General features: G+C 42.5%; 1 protein-coding gene across 1 annotated transcript in view; it reads left to right on the top strand.

The window, feature by feature from the left end:
• cfap221 (cilia and flagella associated protein 221) overlaps nt 1–18,398 on the top strand; it is a gene marked incomplete at both ends in the record, with an annotated part of 37,782 nt that extends 19,384 nt beyond the window's left edge. Inside the window, 8 exons of the mRNA XM_080720347.1 lie at nt 5,088–5,171; nt 5,855–5,953; nt 8,108–8,198; nt 9,749–9,882; nt 12,108–12,188; nt 13,122–13,229; nt 16,448–16,645; nt 18,309–18,398. Of these exons, the coding sequence (XP_080576473.1) occupies nt 5,088–5,171; nt 5,855–5,953; nt 8,108–8,198; nt 9,749–9,882; nt 12,108–12,188; nt 13,122–13,229; nt 16,448–16,645; nt 18,309–18,398 (885 nt within the window). The remainder of the gene's footprint in view (nt 1–5,087; nt 5,172–5,854; nt 5,954–8,107; nt 8,199–9,748; nt 9,883–12,107; nt 12,189–13,121; nt 13,230–16,447; nt 16,646–18,308) is intronic.
• Between the last annotated feature and the right edge of the window lie 611 nt (nt 18,399–19,009).

The raw sequence follows: 19,009 nt of genomic DNA, 5'->3' as shown, positions 1-19,009 counted from the left end.
GTCTTAATAGGCTGAGTTAATGTATACCGTACGTGCTGTGGAGGTTTTCGAGGCAGGTTGTTCCACAGAGATAATGGACCTATAAATAAGACATCTTGTTAACGAATAGCGCTGGTTCTCGGACGAAGCAACACGAGGTGGAACACTGCCTGGAACCTCTAGCAGAGCATGCACGGTGCTACCAGGGTTGTCGCACCAAATTCTGGGCCCTGGGCTGTTTAATTAACTATTATGATATACAAACTATTATGATATACAAACTATTATGATATACAAGCTCTGTGCCGCGCTGCGAGCTTGTAGATGTAGCTTGTCAAAGTCGTGAAAATGTGTGCAAAAAACACCTATGTTTCTATGTCAGTGGTGCTCAAAAATGTTCATGTGAAGGACCCCCAAAATGATATGTATTTGGCCACGGACCCCCATCTCAAAATATTTAGTTCCAGGGACCCCCCAGGAGCAAAATATTAGTTACACATTTTCGCTTAAAAAATGCATATATTCGCACACATTTTCACGTCTTAAAAAAAATAAATAGCAGATCTACAAGCTCGCAGCACGGCACTCGTATATCTGCTATTTTTCAATAGCTGTATAAAATAATTAGGGCCCTGGTAACTCAGTCCCACTCCCTCCCCCCTTGTGACGCCCCTGGGCGCTACTGTATTTATTAGTTTATGGAAACCAGAAGGATTGGTGTGTGAGCGCTGAGCACAGGGTTCTGTCTGCCTGTCTGCTCTCCCTCTCGGCTCATCCTCTGACTTGACTTTATTGAGATCTGCCATGGAAATTAGCATCTTAAGCCAGAATAATGTCTGCGGGTGAAATATTAACATATTTGTGTGTGTGTGCATGCTTTTTCGTGTGTGTGTGTGTGTGTGTGACTGTGTGTGTGTGTGTGTGTGTGTGTGTGTGTGTGCACATGCATGCGTGCGTGTTTGTGTCTGCTCATGTGCATGTGCACGTGTTTGTGTGAGTGCTTGTGCATGTACGTGTGTGTACAGTAGTGGAAAAAAGTATTTACATTTGTTACTTAAAGTTGTACCATGTAACTTTTTTTATAAAACAAATCTTAAAATTGTCCTAACTGTTAAATCGCTAAAGTTTTAGAACACCCACTCCGTGAATTTCAGCCTGTAAAGCCTTCTCTATATATGTAAACTGCGATCCTTGCCGTGGACCGGATCTCGCGCCAAAATTGCGTCATCACACTACCGGCCAATCACAGCGAGGGTTATACAACTGCCGGCCAATCACAGCGCATCTTGAAGTGGGGTCGCTATGGCAGCCATATTTGTTGTCGCCCGTTTGTACCATCCCTTCTCTAGGTAATTTCGCCTACCAGGCAGGGTGAAGGAGTCCGTATCTCTGGAATTACTGAACGCACAGGAACAAGGGACCCCTCAAAAGATAGATCTCAGCGAGGTGGAGGCAGACGCGGGGGTCTGAAGGTACGAAAAACGGCCGAAAGACGCGGACGCGACCGCGGTTTGCTATAGGGCTAATGACCACTAGTTGGGCATCTTACACAGTATAGCTTTAACTAAAACTATAATATTGCAATGCAGAAATACTGATCTGTTGCAAGTAAGCCTGGTCAATGCATCGCTATTTTCAAATGGTCGGAATGCATAGGGTTGAAGTGGTTAATGTATGTTCTGTAATAATAATCCAAATCCTTCCAAGTAATTTAGTAACTTAAGTTTTCAAATAATTAATTTAGTAAAAGTACAATATTTGGATCTGAGATGTAGTGGAGGTAAAAGTATTGGAAATTGGAAATACTCAAAAAATGTACTTATGTACAGTACTTAAGAAAATGAATGTTGTTACTGTGTGTGTGTGTGTGTGTGTGTGTGTGTGTGTGTGTGTGTGTGTGTATGTGTGTGTGTGTGGGGGAACAGTTGACAAAAGTCACATGGACACTTAACAGCACTTCCTCCTGCATCTCCTCTCCTCTTCGACTGTTTATAAACACACATCAGCTCATGACACATACGCACGTGCGCGCGCGCACACATCAACAACGCGTCAACTACAGTCAAACATTTGGTGACGCATTGCATTGTGAGCTTGTATTTCGGCTATTTTCGCACAGAGAGATTTGGCGTAGAAGGGAACAGAGGAGCCCCCAAAGTACTAAACAGTGGGTGGAACCATGTAGACGAAACACATATTTGCAATCTCCAGTCAAGTGGTTAGAGAATGGTGGAGATATAGCAAAAGAACATGCATTATGTGCTGTTTATGATAAAGAAAGATCAGCGGAATATTTGGCTGTGCACAGTGTGAGCTTGTCTAGCTATACTTATGGGGACTAAACGCATGTTCACACAGTCACCTGCAGGGGACCTCTGACAGTGTGGGGACAAAATAGTAGGTCCCCACAACGGTTAGGTTTAGGGTTAGGTTTAGGGTGAGGGTTAGGGCTTAGGTTTAGGGATAGAGGTTAGGGTACGGCCACAGGACTTGCATAAAAATGAATGGAAGTCTATGTAATGTCCCTACAAGTGATGTAAATATATATATATTGTGTGTGTGTGTGTGTGTGTGTGTGTGTGTGTGTGTGTGTGTGTGTGTGTGTGTGTGTGTGTGTGTGTGTGTGTGTGTGTGTGTGTGTGTGTGTGTGTGTGTGTGTGTGTGTGTGTGTGTGTGTGTGTGTGTGTGTGTGAGAATCTAGAACTAACGTGGGATTCCAAATAACTCGTTATTGACCAGAATAGCGACACTAGGGTAGCGTTGATTTCGTCGATTAAAACTATGACAATTTTTTTTTTAAATGTCCGGCGACTACCTTTTTTTCACAGACGACAATTTTGTCAACAAATAAAAATTGGACTAAAATTCTAGGGAGGGACTGGTGGAGATTGAGAAGAGATCCAGTAACTAAAAGACACGTTTTATGTTGCACTCGGGTGTTGCATCCTGAAAATAGCCGATCTCGGCTATTATCAGCATGCAACCAAGTGTAAAATCACCATCAAGGCCTGCCAAAATAATCTTTTGTCAACAAAATCAACTGTATATTTAGTCGACTAAAATCCTATATTTAGTCGACTAAAACTAGACTTAAACTAAAACATTTCAGACGACTAAAATATGACTTTATGACTAAAACTAAATGAAATTCTATTCAAAAGACTATGACTAAAACTAAATGTAAATTTGCTGTCAAAATCAACACTGCCCTAGGGTTCATGTGGTTCAGTACGTTTTAATAACATGAATGTCAAGGGTGCTCGCAGCACATTGAGATGATTTATGTATGACCGTTGGACACAAACAGGCGTATGATGTCGTCTCTTGTCGGGTGGAAACCTCATACCAGTTTGGACATACTCATGTCCAAACTGTTCTTTTCAGGATTCAAATAAAACAACAAGCTCAAGCTTGTATATCTGCTACTTTTGCTGCTTTTGTGTGATGATGTAGTAGGCCTACATACATGGGCAACTGGCGGCCCCCACCTTCACTTAATGCGGCCTGCAGGGTAATATCCAAATACTGGTATATTATTTATTTCGGCTGTTACAATTCCAAACATGCAAACATGACCCGTTATTTTAGTCTATATTAGTAGTTGACTTGTATAGTGGTCTTTTTTATGTGCAAGAAAACAGATCTACAAGCTCAAAACAAACCGCGTTGTGTTGAGCTGCTCCTTGACACGTTTTGAGCTTGTAGATTGTCTATTTTGGCTTCTTTTGTATGACATACTAGAATGACAAAGTAGGACGTAACATTATGCAATGTTGTCCCCTGGAGTGAGTGTGAAATTTAGTGGCTCTCTCCATCATCAAAGTTGCCCAGCCCTGATGTAGTATGATCAAGCAGGGGCATTAATTCACACAAAATAAAAGAAAGTTAGAATATGGAGATAAGAGGTTTCTGCATGGCAACAGCGATATACGGTCGGTCACCAGTGATACATACAGTGTTACAGAGTAAAAATGTACGCTTGGGATTTTACAACACATCTTTGTTTGAACAAGGTCACTCGTCGAAGCCATGCAGCAGCCATCCATAATCATAAATGTTCTCTTGCCTTTTATATTAGTCTCTGAATACTAAATCCACATTGCCCCCACCACCCCCTCCAAAACAAAAAAGAGATCAACTTTCTCCTCATTATCTAGTGCTGGAGAATGTACTCAAATGTTTTACTTAAGTAAAAGTAGGGTTTTCCGATTAATCGATTTTTAATCGAAATCTGGATTTTTTCCTTTGGACGATTTACAAAATAAGAAATCGTAAAATCGATTTTCACTTTAATTAGGGTAATTCTTACTCATTGGAGCCTTGCACGGGGCAAAAAGTGCACAGCCCGGTCCTCCTAAAGCAGGACGACAAGGTCCGACACCAAATTAATACTACTTTATCTCTGATGTGTAATTTCTTTGATGCACGTGCAGCGCACGTCAGACTGGGCAGGGCTCACCACATTAGATTTTGCTATTTGGCTATATACATTTTTTTTTTAAATAAAACAATAATAAAAAAAATCATGTCCTTGCATTTTTTAAAAGAAAACAACATAGTTGAAACAATGTATCATTCTTTTACCAAAAAAAATCTAAATCGGAATCGAAAATCGACTTTTCGGAGAAATAAATCGAGATTTTATTTTTAGGCCACATCGAACAACCCTAAGTAAAAGTATCGATACTGCCATCTTGAAATAGTTTGTTACAAGTAGAATTCCGGAATTAAAAATGTACTTGAGTAAAAGTGCCAAAGTATTGGCATTAAAATGTACTTAGAGTGCCAAAAGTAAAAGTACTCTATTATGCAGAATGTCGTGTTTCAAGTTTTCAAATGTCTGGAAATCTTTTGAAAATAGCAGAGAATAGCAGCAATGCAGCGGCCAGGCATAGCCGTGTAATAGCTTTTTCGCCGCTAGTGAGAGAGCATCGTAACGCATTTAACTTAGCAGGTCAGACATTGCACTGTGAACTGTGAAACTACTCTTTGTGGAATAGGTCAGTGAATAGGTCAGTGTTTCTGCAAGGCCTGCTGCGACTCAGTTTTTTATTTGTTAAAGTGTTGTTATTTCCTAGCACTAACTGTTGTTATAATGGTCTCTATAGGTAAAGAAAGGAGACGTGAGGGATGAAGTGCACTTGGACAAGACTAAACTCTCCATAAGAAGGGTGCTTTGTGAAGCTGGACAGGTGAATATGAACTGCTGTTTCTTTTCCAAAATGCTCTCTTCTCCTCTACTTTTCTTTCTGTTCCAGAAGCTCCTGGAACATGAACTATAGCTCCAACATCTGACTTTGTCCGGTCAAAAACCAATGGGAAAACGCGTAAAAAAATGTACCGGGCTTAGTTAAACTGAAGCAAGTCTACAATGTCCGGCTTGCATCCTGGCACAAATAGCGCAAAGTTTGTTGTCCGGCCAAACACCGGGGGGAAAACGTGTAAAAAAGTTTGTTGTATGCCAGGACACGCTGTGATTGGCTGTGAAATGTACTTAAAGTATCAAAAGTAAAAGTAGTCATTATGCAGAATGTCCCATTTTAAGTTTTCAAATGTATACAAATCTTTGGAAAATAGAAGATCTACAAGCTCACAATGTGTCACGATGCAACGCATTGTGAGCTTGCAGATACAAAGTAACTAATAACTAAAGTTTAAATGTAGTAGAGCAATAGTACAATACAATATTTGGATCCAAGATGTAGTGGAGTAGTATTGGAAATTGGAAATATTCAATTACATACAAATACCTCAAAATGTTACTAAAGTGCAGCACTTAAGTAAATGTACTTTGTTACTTTAGTTTACACCACCAGATTTACTATTGCTCGGTTTCACCGCTCACCGCGTTTACCGTTTCTTCTGCTGTCCTCAGGAGCCCGCAGGAACCCCGCCGCCGTTCCACTTCTACGGCAGTGGTCTGCTCCAGGTCAGGCACAGGGCGCTGAGGCAGTTCCAGCAGGCTGCACGCAGGGTATGCACATTCACACACATTTAACATGCTTATTCATACGTGCACATGCATAAATAAGCATGTCACATGGATGCGTGCACACACACACACACACACACACACACACACACACACACACACACACACGCGCGCTCCCGCTGTGCATTGACCCTGGGCGACTGACCTCCCGGCTAAGTTAAGGCAGCACTGTCACACATCTCCAGTCACCCCATGATAAATGCATGAGTCATTCAGGTTACTTACAGTGTGTGTACTGTAGGCTTGATGCCAGGGAGCCCCCCAGCACTGACCTGAACCTCTGACCTCGTAGGTGTCAGCTCATGTATTCCTCTACTTTCACTGCTCATGTCAAGCATTCCGGTTCGACTGAGCTTCAGGTGAACGTGAGCTGACGTTCGCTTCAGTTTTTCCGAAATGCTCTTACAGTAAGTGTAGTAAACTCACTCCCTAGCTTCCGCCGTGGACTGAAGACTCACCTCTTCAGACTCCACCTAAATCCATAGCACTACTGTAAGCACTACTGTTCCCTCAATGACCATACATGAAGCTAGATCGAAATTTTTAGGAAATATTTTTTAGTTTTTACTGATTAGGTGCGTGTATTATTTTTCTAGATTGATATTCCTGTGCATTTGTTACATTGTTGTTGATTTACTGACATAGAGTATTATCTTGCTTATTATATTGATGTATTACCTGCTTATTTTAAGTCGCTTTGGATTAAAAGCGTCTACTAAATGCCTAAATTGTATTAGTTGCTTTCTACCACTGCCCATACAAACACAGTACTACTACTACTACTAACACTAATAATTATAAAATATACCCAGTGTTCTTGGAAGGAAAGTCATGGTTTTCCTCGCTCCAAAATATTATGATTGTGAGATTTTCCCAAATCTTTGGTCCAGAATTATGTTTTTCTTTACACCACCACCACATTAGCCATGTGTGCTTCTGTTCTCACTGGGTAAGGTCTTTAACCTAAAGTGCTTGGAGGCAGCCACCACATACTGTAGCAATGTTGCAAACTACAGGATTTCTGCCTTTTTTTGTGCAGTCTTAACTCCCATGTTTCAACTAGCTGTCATTGTCTTTAATATTTGTATGCTGAGCATCTCTTTCGTCAGTGCTAGTTATTTTTACATGCGTTATGAATCAAACTGACTATAGACATGAATCTGGTAAATAAACCTTAAAGTATTTTAAGTGCGACATGACATCTAGTGGCTGAATTTTGTCTATTGCAGTGGTTCTCAACCCGTCCCCAAATTATTGTCCCCAGATGATTAACTTAATGTGCAACATTGTTTTCTCTCTCAACAGTTAACAAACCGACATGAAGATTAAGCGTATAGACAGAGGGTATTTGCACATTTCTAAAGGGACAATTTAAGGACTTTTTAACTCATATGCTGCCATTTAACAATACCTTCGTACTCTTTAACTGCCATTCGTCTCCATAGACTTCCATGTAATTCATAGTGCACGGATCATGCACACCCATGCCTAGATAATGCACCACGTGTGTCCACATTGCTCACAGCTTTCAAACAAAAAAATCCGAATGGAAATCCGTTCAGGCATTCATGAGATAGCAGCCATTATGTTTTACACTGTTGTGAGCTTGGAGGTCTGCTACCTGAGTTGTATGGGGGTTGTATGGGGGTTAAACAAGCAATTTCGCGATCGCTATCATGCCTACTAACGTTTTTGGGGTCCCAAAACATTTTTTTTTTTCAAAATGGCGAAAATTCTCGGGTTCCTCGGGCGTGGCAGGGAGGGACATCGCGAAATTCTCGGGTTCCTCGGGTTTGGCAGGGTATGAGTTAATACCTCTAAAATGACAAATTAAACATTGGCCAAATTGTCAAATATTTGTGGCATAAATTGTGAAAATAGACAATCTACTCTACATGCTCACAAAGCCTTGCAACGCGTGGCTGGGGGGTTCCCCAGTTAAAATATGTTTTTTGGGGGGTCGCTGCCTAAAAAGGTTGAGAACCCGTGGTCTATCGTAATTCTAGTAATTTGACAAGGATACAAGCAGAAACACTACAAGTACTATTGTAAAAACAGTAACATGTTGGCAATGGTGTAAAGCAACTAAGTACATTAAGTAACTGTACGTACATCACAGCTCATGTTCCTTTTCAGGTGACAGTCCGTTGCCGTATGAGCCGGAGACTGGCCTCTTTGAAGAGACTGGCAGTCAATATGAAGAAGTTACCCACTGCACACACAGGTGGTAAGTGTCTTTCAACGCCATAAGAAAGAGATGGCCTCATAGATTTGTTTGACATGTATTATCTTTTCTATGAATATGCTGGATTCACAATATGACAGTTCTGTTTTTCCCCTCTGCACCAACTGATGTTCCCCATCACACAAAGATTAGAGAGTAAACAGACTCTCTGACATGATGCCTACATGGTCCTTACAGAATTGACTACAGTGTGTTCATGCAATCAGGGGCGTCACAAGGGGTAGGAAAGTGGGACTGAGTTACTGGGGCCCAAGGTGGAGGGGCCCTAATAACTTTATCTATTGAAAAATAGCAGATATACAAGCTCACGGTGCCGCGCTGCGAGCTTGTAGATCTGCTATTTTTGAAAAGTTGTGAAAATGTGTGAAATTCTTTGAATATATGTCTTTTTTTAAGCGAACATTTCTAACTCAAATTTTGCTTCTGGGGGTTCCCTGGAACTAAATATTTTGAGATCGGTGTCCGTGGCCAAATACATATCATCTTGGGGGTCCTTGACATAGGTTTCTCGCACACATTTTCACGATTTTTCAAAAATAGCAGATATGCAAGCTCGCAGCGCGGCACTCGGTGCCGCGCTGTGAGCTTGTATATCTGCTATTTTTCAATAGTTAACATTCATGGGCGGGGCCCGCAGTGAATCCTTGTACCCAGGGTCCAGAATTTGGTGTGACGCCCCTGCATGCAATGCCCCGGTATTGAATTTCTATCCACCGGCGTGATGCTAATGGAACCCCCTTTGATGCCCCGGGAGGGTTCATAGAACATGGGACACTAGGGGTGTAACGATACATTTTAATAGCGATTCGATACATATCACGATACATGGTTGACGATACGATACATGGACGATATTGGTTCATTCACGGAGATACGATACGATTCGATTTAATGATTTAACGATTTAATGATATAGTAACTATTTAACAAACACATTAAATCTGTGTGAAAGGTGTGGATAGTGCAGGTTTTTAAGGGAAACATGTATTATTATGGATATAAATAAGTAAACAAAGTGATTATCTGCCAAATACATGGACATTGTATATTGACAAACCTGCACCTTGACATGAACCCAGAGATTACACACATTTATCGATAGACCAGTGTGGCTATATGGAAAGGTAAAGTAATTAAACCCCTCGTTTTCATCTTTCTTCTTAAAAATGCTAAATACAATGCCCAAGTAGGTAGTATCGATACAATCTATTCTTTGCACTGCCGATTCGATACGATACAAAATAAAACGATACGATTCGATTTTAGCTGTTTTCATTTCGATCTACTTCGATTTTTAAAGTTAAAAAGGATATTTCGATGCAGTTACTATATCGTTACACCCCTATGGGACACGCTTCCTGCAGGGGGATACACATCTATTTATTTATAGCAACCGCTGCATGTATTCATACATAAGTAGTATACGTGGCTGACATTTGCTCACTGACCCCAAAAGTACATGTTCTGTTTTTTATTGCACTTTTCCCACATTATTATGCTTGCTTTGACTCACCGTGCCGTGTCTCCCCCAGGCATGGGGGGAGAGGAGACGTCCCTCCCAGGCGTGGGGGGAGAGGAGACGCGCCGTCCGAAGAAGGAGGTCTCACCAGGCCGAGTGCTTCCTTTCTCCTTTCCTGTCTTTTGCCGCGACGACGAGGACCGACCGGTAGGTGGTGCTGCTGCTGGCGCGTTGCCCACACGCAGGGGCGTCGCACCAGATTCTGGGCCCTGGGTACAAGGATTCACTGCGGGCCCCCCATGAATGTTCTTCATAGGGGGAGGAGGGGGTTTAATCCATTTAGACTGGGAACACATTGTTATGCATTATTTTGTGCTTTAACTATTAAAAAATACAATAGCAGATATACAGGCTCAACATTTTGTGCAAGTCTTTGAATATTTCAAAGGTCTTTTGAAAAACCCGTTTCTATGTCAGTGGTGCTCAAACCTTTTCATGTGAAGGACCCCCAAAATTATATGTATTTGGCCACGGACCCCCATCTCAAAATATTTTGTTCCAGGGAATCCCAGGGCCCAGAATTTGGTGACACCCCTGAACACAACAAGTGTAATACAAAATGAAAATCATGGAGACCTTCATTGTTTGAGCTCAACTCTCTGAGATTACAGCTTTCCCCAACTGGCGTTGTAGTCACGACACACAATTACTTGTACTCTCACACCTGCCTCTTAGTGATAATTGCATGTAATTAAGCAGCGAACGAAGCAAAAAATAAAAAAGGGTTACCGAAGCTGTTTCTCGGTAGACCAATTTGCTTGATTAAAACCTATTTAACCGGGACGAAAGGTATGCTCGAAGACTCGTCAATAATGTGCACATTCAACAATTCTATTTTGTTGGGGGGGGGGGGGGGGGGCTTAAAAGATTTATTTGTATTTTTTTATACAAGCTACCCATGAATTGCAGTTACATTAAATAATAATACAAATAGAAGAGGGGGGAAAAATGTATATTAAAACGAAACAATATCAAATATACATAAGGTGTGTGTGTAAATAAAGGCAGAGTACCTCAGTCTCCTGTGCAAATAGAAGACATCACATAGCCACAGATATCAAATATGCATGAAATGTGTGGGAATGGACCGTGTTTCACCATCTTATCGTCCCTGGCGGCTGGAAACCTCACATGTCCAAAAACTGTTACTATTTGAGAAAGTCTGGATGGAAACCGAGGAAGGTTGGTGACGCTGGAGAGACAGACAACGACCAGGAGAAGTCTGGCGTGGGTGTGTGAGGTTAGCAACCTCATGCACAGCGCTCGCGAGAGGGCACCAACTCAAGCTACAGACATTTATACAGATACCCTCAGAGTCTCCCGAGAGGGGCAGAGTATATGAGACTCAACAATACAAACATAACGGTAACAGCCAGGAATTAATCACAGCTAACGAGACGGCTAAACAACATCAACTGGGGAGGAATTGGAAGTAATGTGTCACTGCGAGAACATCTGCAGGAACACAAAAGGCAAAAATACATCAAGCCAGGACCAAGTGTGGAGAAGAGGGGTCACAGGTGCAGCGCACAGCTTGGTTGGTGAGCTGGTGAGACGAAGGAGAGCTCCAGGCAGGAATAACCCCACAGTACTGGAGAACTCTACGCATCTGTGTCACCTCAAGACCTCAGGAGGGACCCACCCAATACCTCCCCATGCAGAGGAGCCTCTTGTTGGTTAAAAATAAATAGAGCAGGAGAGAGGAGTTTAGCCTTGGCCAGGAGGAGGAGATGGGCAGTGATTTGGCCTCCACTGCCGACCCTGCCATCAGGAGGGTGTAGCGGTTCAAGGGTCGAAACACCTGATGATTGATGGATCAAATGTTCCTGGCCAAGGTTACATTCACCAAACGTGAATGGAGGAGAAGCATCGTTAGATGCAATTATAATCAGTTTTTAAAGTACGATCTACAAGCTCAAACCGTGTCGCTTTGTGACGTGTTTCAAGCTTGTGGATCTGCTACTTTTGTGTGACGCTGTAGTACAGGGGTCTTCAACCTTTTTGTAGATTCCATATAGTTTCAGCTTTTGACAGCAGAATCATCAGTGCATTTTGGATTCATGTCAATTTGTGTTTTCAGATATTTAACCACTTGAGCCGTTATTACCTAATAAACTCGACCTTTTACTCTGTACGTAGTCTGCTCTTTTTCCGGCCTCTACACCAAACCTCTTAAAATAGCCGATTTTATACATAGAGTACATTTACTATTCTTGATTCATGTTTGTTTTGTTTCATGTTTGCTTTGGCAATGGAAATGTATATGCAATGACGCCCACTGAATTGAGAGCCCTTGTAGTGTTCATCAATAGACCTGGCTGCAGGCTTGTATACAACAAGTAGCATTAATATCCTTTCCTCTCATCTCCCAGGTTCCCTCTAATTTAAGGCCAGTTCCTGTGGAGCCCATGGACGTGACCGTCAAGCCAAACATCCCCTACTTCAACCTCCAGGTACTGTACAAGCAGCTCTATACCAGTGGTTCTTCTTCATTTCATTACACAGACCTTGGGTACTTTAACTATTGAAAAATAGCAGTTATACAAGCTCACTGTGAGCTTGTAGATCTTTTTTTTTTTTTTTTTTTTTTTTTTATCTTGAAAATGTGTGCAAGTCTTTGAATATTTCAAATCCTTCTAAGGTTTCTATGTTAGTGGTGCTCAAACCTTTTCATGTGAAGGACCCCCAAAATGATATGTATTTGGCCACAGCACCGAAATTGGTGTGCTGTGGGCTTTCTGCTTTGTTGCAGGCATCTCTCTACTTTGGCCACAGACCCCTATCTCCAAATATTTTGTTCCAGGGACCCCCCCAGAAGCAAAATTTGAGTCACAAATGTTCGCTTAAAAACACATATATTCAAAGATTTGCACACATTTTCACGACTTTAAAAAAATTGGAGATCTACAAGCTTGTTGCCGCGCTGTGAACTTGTATATCTGCTATTTTTCAATTGCCGATGTATAAAATAATTAAGGCCCCCTCCACCTTGTGCCCTAGTAACTCAGTCCCACCTTCCCCCCCTTATGACGCCCCTGCCCATATGACTGAGAGTGTGTGGCAGTCCGTTTTGTTCCATTTGTACACTCTCAGACCCGTTTTGGGGTCCAAGGATCCATTTGGTCCTAAGATTCACTGCTCTATTCACACACACTTGACTCCAAACTTTTTTTTTGTTTGGAGAGTCGTCACATCTAAGGAGGGTGCACGAGTTATGCGAAAAAAGCTCTGAGGCGGCCTATCAAAAGTTCTGAATGACGTCAGTTTGTTGTGTCCTTTTCCCGAGAGCTTTAGAAGGAGCGTGTGATGCATTTCAACACTTTGATGAAAGCATCTCTGTGGGTTGCACTGTTCATGGCGTCAACGCGGCTGTGGCTGTGTTGCAGGTTCCTCAGCGCTACAAGCAGATGGGATACCAGACAGTGTCGACATGCGAGGCGTACACCAGCTACATACCCACCAGCCTGGCCCGACCCCTACGCACCGGAGCTCTGGTAACTATACATACCCACCAGCCTGGCCCGAACCCTACGCACCGGAGCTCTGGTAACTATACAGCAGGGGTCTTCAACGTTGTCAGGCCAAGGACCCCTTAGTTGAGAGAGATGAAGCAAGGACCCCCACAGCATGTTAATAGATTCCATATACCGTAGTTTCATCTTTTGACAGCACAATCATCAGTGGATTCATGTCAATTTGTGTTTTCAGATATTTAACCACTTGAACCGTCAATACTTAATACACTTGACCTTTCACTCTGTACTTAGTATGCTCTTTTTCCCCTCTACACCAACACTCTTTGCCGAAAATAGCCGATCTACAAGCTCACAACGCCTCGCCTGCGAGGCGTTGTGAGCTTGTAGATCGTCTATTTTTGGCTAAAGTTCTCAGAATATGGACGCTAGTAGGGTTCAAGTGGTTAATATTAAAAAAAAAAACTCTGAGGACCCTCTAGGGCACAGTTTCCCAAAGAGGGATGTAGACGGGGAGTGAGAGGGTGGCGGAGTTGGCTGAAACAGAGAGAAATTGATTAGACGTAGACTGAGATGGAGTTGGAGGTTACAGGGCATGATGAGGGGACTGAGAGACTTGAGGAAGAGCTGTTAGAAAGGTGAGCGACGGACAGAGAGAGAAAACGGGAGAGACAGACAAGCCAGAACAACTGGCCGGCCGAGACAGTGAGTGAAGAGTATAAAAGGTGGATGTTGTTTGTCAGAGCCTCTTCCTGGTAGCTGGGGGGAGAGGGCAGGCACCGGGCATCTACACCGACCCATGTTTATGGGTAATTATACACCGGTTTATTTTTGTAAAAAAAAAAAAATCTTCTACCGGTGATATTTTAATCCAGGGGTCTTCAACAGGGGGTCCGGGTTCCTCAGAGTTACTGCAGGGGGGCCACACAAAACCTTGTGTGATAGGATAATTATTTGCGAGGCGTTGAGAGCTTGTAGATCGGCTATTTTTGGCAAATAGGTTTGGTGTAGAGGGGAAAAAGAGCAGACCAAGTACAGAGTGAAAGGTCAAGTTTACTAAGTATTGACGATGTATGATTGTAAGTGGTTAATTGTCAAACAAGTCTATGAATCCATCTATGAAATCGATGAGAATCTCCATCACACACTTATACACACTTATACACACTTATACACACTTATACAATGCAAGATATTCTGTATCTTTTTAATGTGTCTTCTTCATCTGCATATTCTCCTGGAAGTCATGACCCTTTTCTTCTTCATCATCATCTTCCTCATCATCATCATCATCATCATCTCATAACCATCTTCTATGCTTGGACCCTGTTGGCACTTGTGTTATTTACAGGGTTTTCACAGTCATGAAATTCCTGGAAATATTTTGAAATTAGAAAAAAAAAAATCCAGTACTGGAAAAGTTTTGGAATTGATCAAGAGTCCTGGAAGGTCCTGGGGTCATCATTTGTTTCTGTTACTGTTAGTAGTCATGGTTGCCAGTTCCCACCTGATGTCATGTGGGAGTTCAGACTGCTCCAGACCATGCTGAGTGACTGCTAGCTTGCATAACATCTTCAGGCTGGGATTTAAGTCTAGGATGTACAGGTCACCAGAAGTGAATTGACCTCCATGGATGGCAATACAATCTCCCACCATGGAACAGCACATCTCATACATCCTACAGGGGTCTTTGCCTTTGGGCTCAACCTGCCTCCAGGAGAAAGTCTCTGGACTGAATTTCCACAGATCATTGAAGTAATTGTTTGTGTTCGCGCCACCAAATATGTACAGCTCTCCATTGTAGACAAAGGCTGAATGACATGAACGCTCTTCTGGGATGAGGTGTCCAGAAGACTTGTTCAGCCAGCGGTTGGTCTCTGTGTCAAACACCCTGATGCTGTTGTAGTATCCGACCCCACGCCCCCCAAATACAAACATCTTTGTCCCAATGATGGTGGCAGATTGACCTTCTGAAACAGGTGGTGGAGTTCCTCTGGTGTTAATTAAAGACCAGACCATGATGATGGTGTCCAACTTGTACAAGTCATTAGTCCATCCAGCCAGCTGGGTGATTCCTCCATAAACATACATGACCTTCTCCAGGACACAGGCTGAGTGGAACCTCCTTGCTCCTGGAATAGTCCCAGAAATGTTGGGTTTGAACCAGCTGTGGGTGTCGACAACCAAGGCATAAAGCACATCGCAGTAAGGATAGCATCCTCCCCAGATGTAGACAATGTCTTCTACCAGCACAGCTGTGTGGCCCCAGCGTCTGGGGGGAACCTCAATGGGACTTTGTCCTCTTCCATTTGTCACTGGGGGCAACGTCTTCCAACGCAAAGACACTGTGTTGAAGATGTGGACTTCAATCTGACCACTGTTGTCCGGGTTGCTGTTGAATCCTCCAAATATGTACAGCTTGTGTCCGACTACCACAGCAGCATGCCAGAACTCTATAGGTCCCCCTTCCAGATGTATCGTCCAGCGAATCATTTCACGCACCAGCACCACTGTGAACCAGCCAACTCATTTACAATAGAGGCTATTAGAAGGTAGTTTTTCGTTGTTGTTGTTTTTCTCCAGAAGTTGCCGAATGGTGTTGTGTTTGAAAATACAATAACAGCATTTAAAAGGACAATTACATCTGATGTAATTGGCTAATAACGATGTTGTATGATGACATCATTTTATGACATTATTGCTAATAATGCGCCCGCTTTTTGCCATAGCAAAATATGTGTGTGTCCGTAGTTGTGCGTGTGTCCGTAGCCTTTTTCCTCAGCGTTTTGCCATAGTAAAATGTGTGTGCGTAGCATCATGTTTGTCTAGTGATGTCGTATGTCTGTAGCCTTTTTCCTCAGCGTTTTGCCATAGCAAAATGTGTGTGTGTCCGTAGTTGTGCGTCTGTCCGTAGCCTTTTTCCTCAGCGTTTTGGCATAGTAAAATGTGTGTGCGTAGCATCATGTTTGTCTAGTGATGTCATATGTCGTATGTCTGTAGCCTTTTTCCTCAGCGTTTTGCCATAGCAAAATGTGTGTGTGTAGCATAGCCTGTACATCCTAGACTTAAATCCTAGTCTGAAGATTTTATGCAAGCACGACCACCGCTCACTTCACATTGGGTGTGATTTTTTTATAGTTAAAGCATAAAATAATGATACACAATAATGTGTACCCGTTCTCTCATGCGTCCATCTACCCGCTCTTCAGCCTCACTGCACATTGCTCTTTCTTTTCCAGGACGAGCTGCTGCCGGAGGTGACCTCTGGGGGGTCTCTGGCCTCGGCGGAGACCAAGCCTGAGACGGCGGAGGGCCAGGAGGAGGAGGAGGAGGAAGAGGGGACAAAGGTGGAGCCAGAAGACCACGTCACCCTGAGCTTCTCCGCCCAAGCTCTCCTCCTCCGCCAAGCAGCTCCCGCAAACCCACTCAGGATCTTTGTAAGGGGGTTGACCCCAGTGTTGTTTTTGACAGCAGATTTTGATTTAGTTTTAGTCATAGTCTTTTGAACAAATTGTCATTTAGTTTTAGTCATAATTTAGTCACCTGAAAAGTTTTAGTTTTAGTAAAATTTTAGTCGACTGAATATCATAAGATTTTAGGCGACTAAATCTACAGTTGATTTAGTCAACTGAAATGTATTTTGGCAGGCCTTGATGGCATCATAATGACACACTTGGCTCTGTGCTGAAAATAGCAGATCTACAAGCTCACAACGTGTCGCGCTGCGACGCGTTGTGAGCCTGTAGATCTGCTATTTTCAGCATGCAACACCTGAGAGCAACCAAACATAAAATGACTCTCTTCTCCACGAGTTCCTCCCTAACGTTTTAGTCTAGTTTTTATTTTGTTGACAAAATTGTCAATATATTTAGTCTTAGTTTTAGTCATCACAGCTTAGTTTTTATTTCGTTTTTATTTTGTTTTCGTCAGTGAAAAATACACAGTCAACAAACATTTTTCGTCATAGTTTTAGTCGACAAAATCAACACTGGTTGACCCCGGGGCACCAACATAAACTTGTGCCCCGGGTTTTCTTTTCACTCGCTCTTTATGTTTACTTACTCGTGCTACTGTACGTGAAAAAATTCAAAAGAAATAACAAAACAACTAGAGAAATGTAGTGTTCACTGGTCAGTGAGTTGAATAGTATCTTGCCTTACCCCTTATGCCTAAATGTTTTGGGCATTTTTGACTGTATTGTATAATATTTGAATAGTTGAATAGTTAAAATAGTAATCTACTAGCACACAATGTTGGGTTGCAGATCGGTCTAGTTTCATTGTTTTAAAATGTTATTAAAAATAGTACGAATTGGAAATGGCTAAAAGGTTTAGGCTGTGCTTTTTGAGAGGTGCTGGAAGGAACTAAGCTCTGAAGCGTGGCCTACATCTGGCCTACATCCTGGCACAAAGTGTGTTGTACGCCCAGGGTCACATTGGCCAAGCTTCGCGAGACGCTTAACCCATTTAGAACGGGTACACATATTGTGTATCATTATTTTATGCTTTAGCTATTGAAAAACAGCAGATATACAAGCTCACAGCGCGGCACCGAGTGCCGCGCTGCGAGCTTGTAGATCTGCTATTTTTGAAAAATCTTGAAAATTATCATTTTGACACAATTCTATTAGTGTCTTTTGAATCCTTCTAAGATTTTTTGAAAAACCTATGTTTCTATGTCAGCAGTCTGGCTGGCCATCGTCAAAGAAAAGGTGTTTTTCACTTAAATGGAGCTCAGTTAGTCTGTTCTTGAGAGACTACTATGTCAGTGGTTCTCAAACCTTTTCATGTGAAGGACCCACAAAATGATATTTATTTGGCCACGGACCTGCATCTCAAAATATTTAGTTCCAGGGACCACCCAGAAGCAAAATTTGTGTTACAAACGTTCGCTTTGAAAATACATAAAGATTTGTATACATTTTCACGACTTTTTCGACGCGGCACTCGGTGCCGCACTGTGAGCTTGTATATCTGCTATTTTTCACTGGTTAAAGCATTCAATAATTCTAGGCCTAAATTTTAATTAACTCATAAATAGCACTGCTTACTTCTCGGGGTGATTTCTTCTCTCTTCTTTTCTTTTTTCTTTTTTAAATAGAACCCAGCTCCAGGCCTCCGAACCTACAAGCTCGCCCCTAAATACCTAGAGAGCGACCTGGAGTATCACCTGTGTCCACTGCCCAGGTAACAGTCAAATGTTCCACGCAATCCCTCTCTTTCTAGGCTGTCCCTTATCTATAATGTTGCTTTATCCGTGTATCCATAAAGTATGCACTGTATCACTGTATACTAGGGATGCGAAGATATACCGGTACGGATCGTAATCGCGATACAAACATCCGCGATACGGTTGAATCGGTTCATTCAGTGTGTACCGGTACAATAGACGGCCGAAATCGTGATGGATCGTACCGTTAGTGTCTGGATCGGTAAATTCCGCGATTGTATCGGTTCTTCCATATAGTATTTCATTCTATCCTGTGTTTCCGAGGCGCCATGAATGCACCATCATCAGCCGTTCAACCCCCTCCCCAAAAGCCAGTCTTTAACGCGAGCTGCGACTCGGACAGACGGACAACATCTGCACTCTGCATGCAGGCAACCAGGGAGACAGACAGTGCAGCGAAATGCCAGTGAATCAACACAGACGAACTAGCAGCCCCACGGGTTAAAAATTTGCAAGATTAGTCGTACAGTACTTAGCTTTATAACATCCAAGTCCGCTGCGCTGATTGTTGTCACAGAGTAGCACAGGCTGATCGAGTGATATGTAATCAACAGCCGTTTCTTAGCGAATCT

Source organism: Nannobrachium achirus, assembly GCF_963921795.1.
Source record: "Nannobrachium achirus genome assembly, chromosome: 24".
Taxonomy (NCBI): domain Eukaryota; kingdom Metazoa; phylum Chordata; class Actinopteri; order Myctophiformes; family Myctophidae; genus Nannobrachium; species Nannobrachium achirus.
The sequence above is the reverse complement of the archived record's forward strand: the minus strand, read 5'-3'. Positions and strand labels throughout refer to the sequence as shown.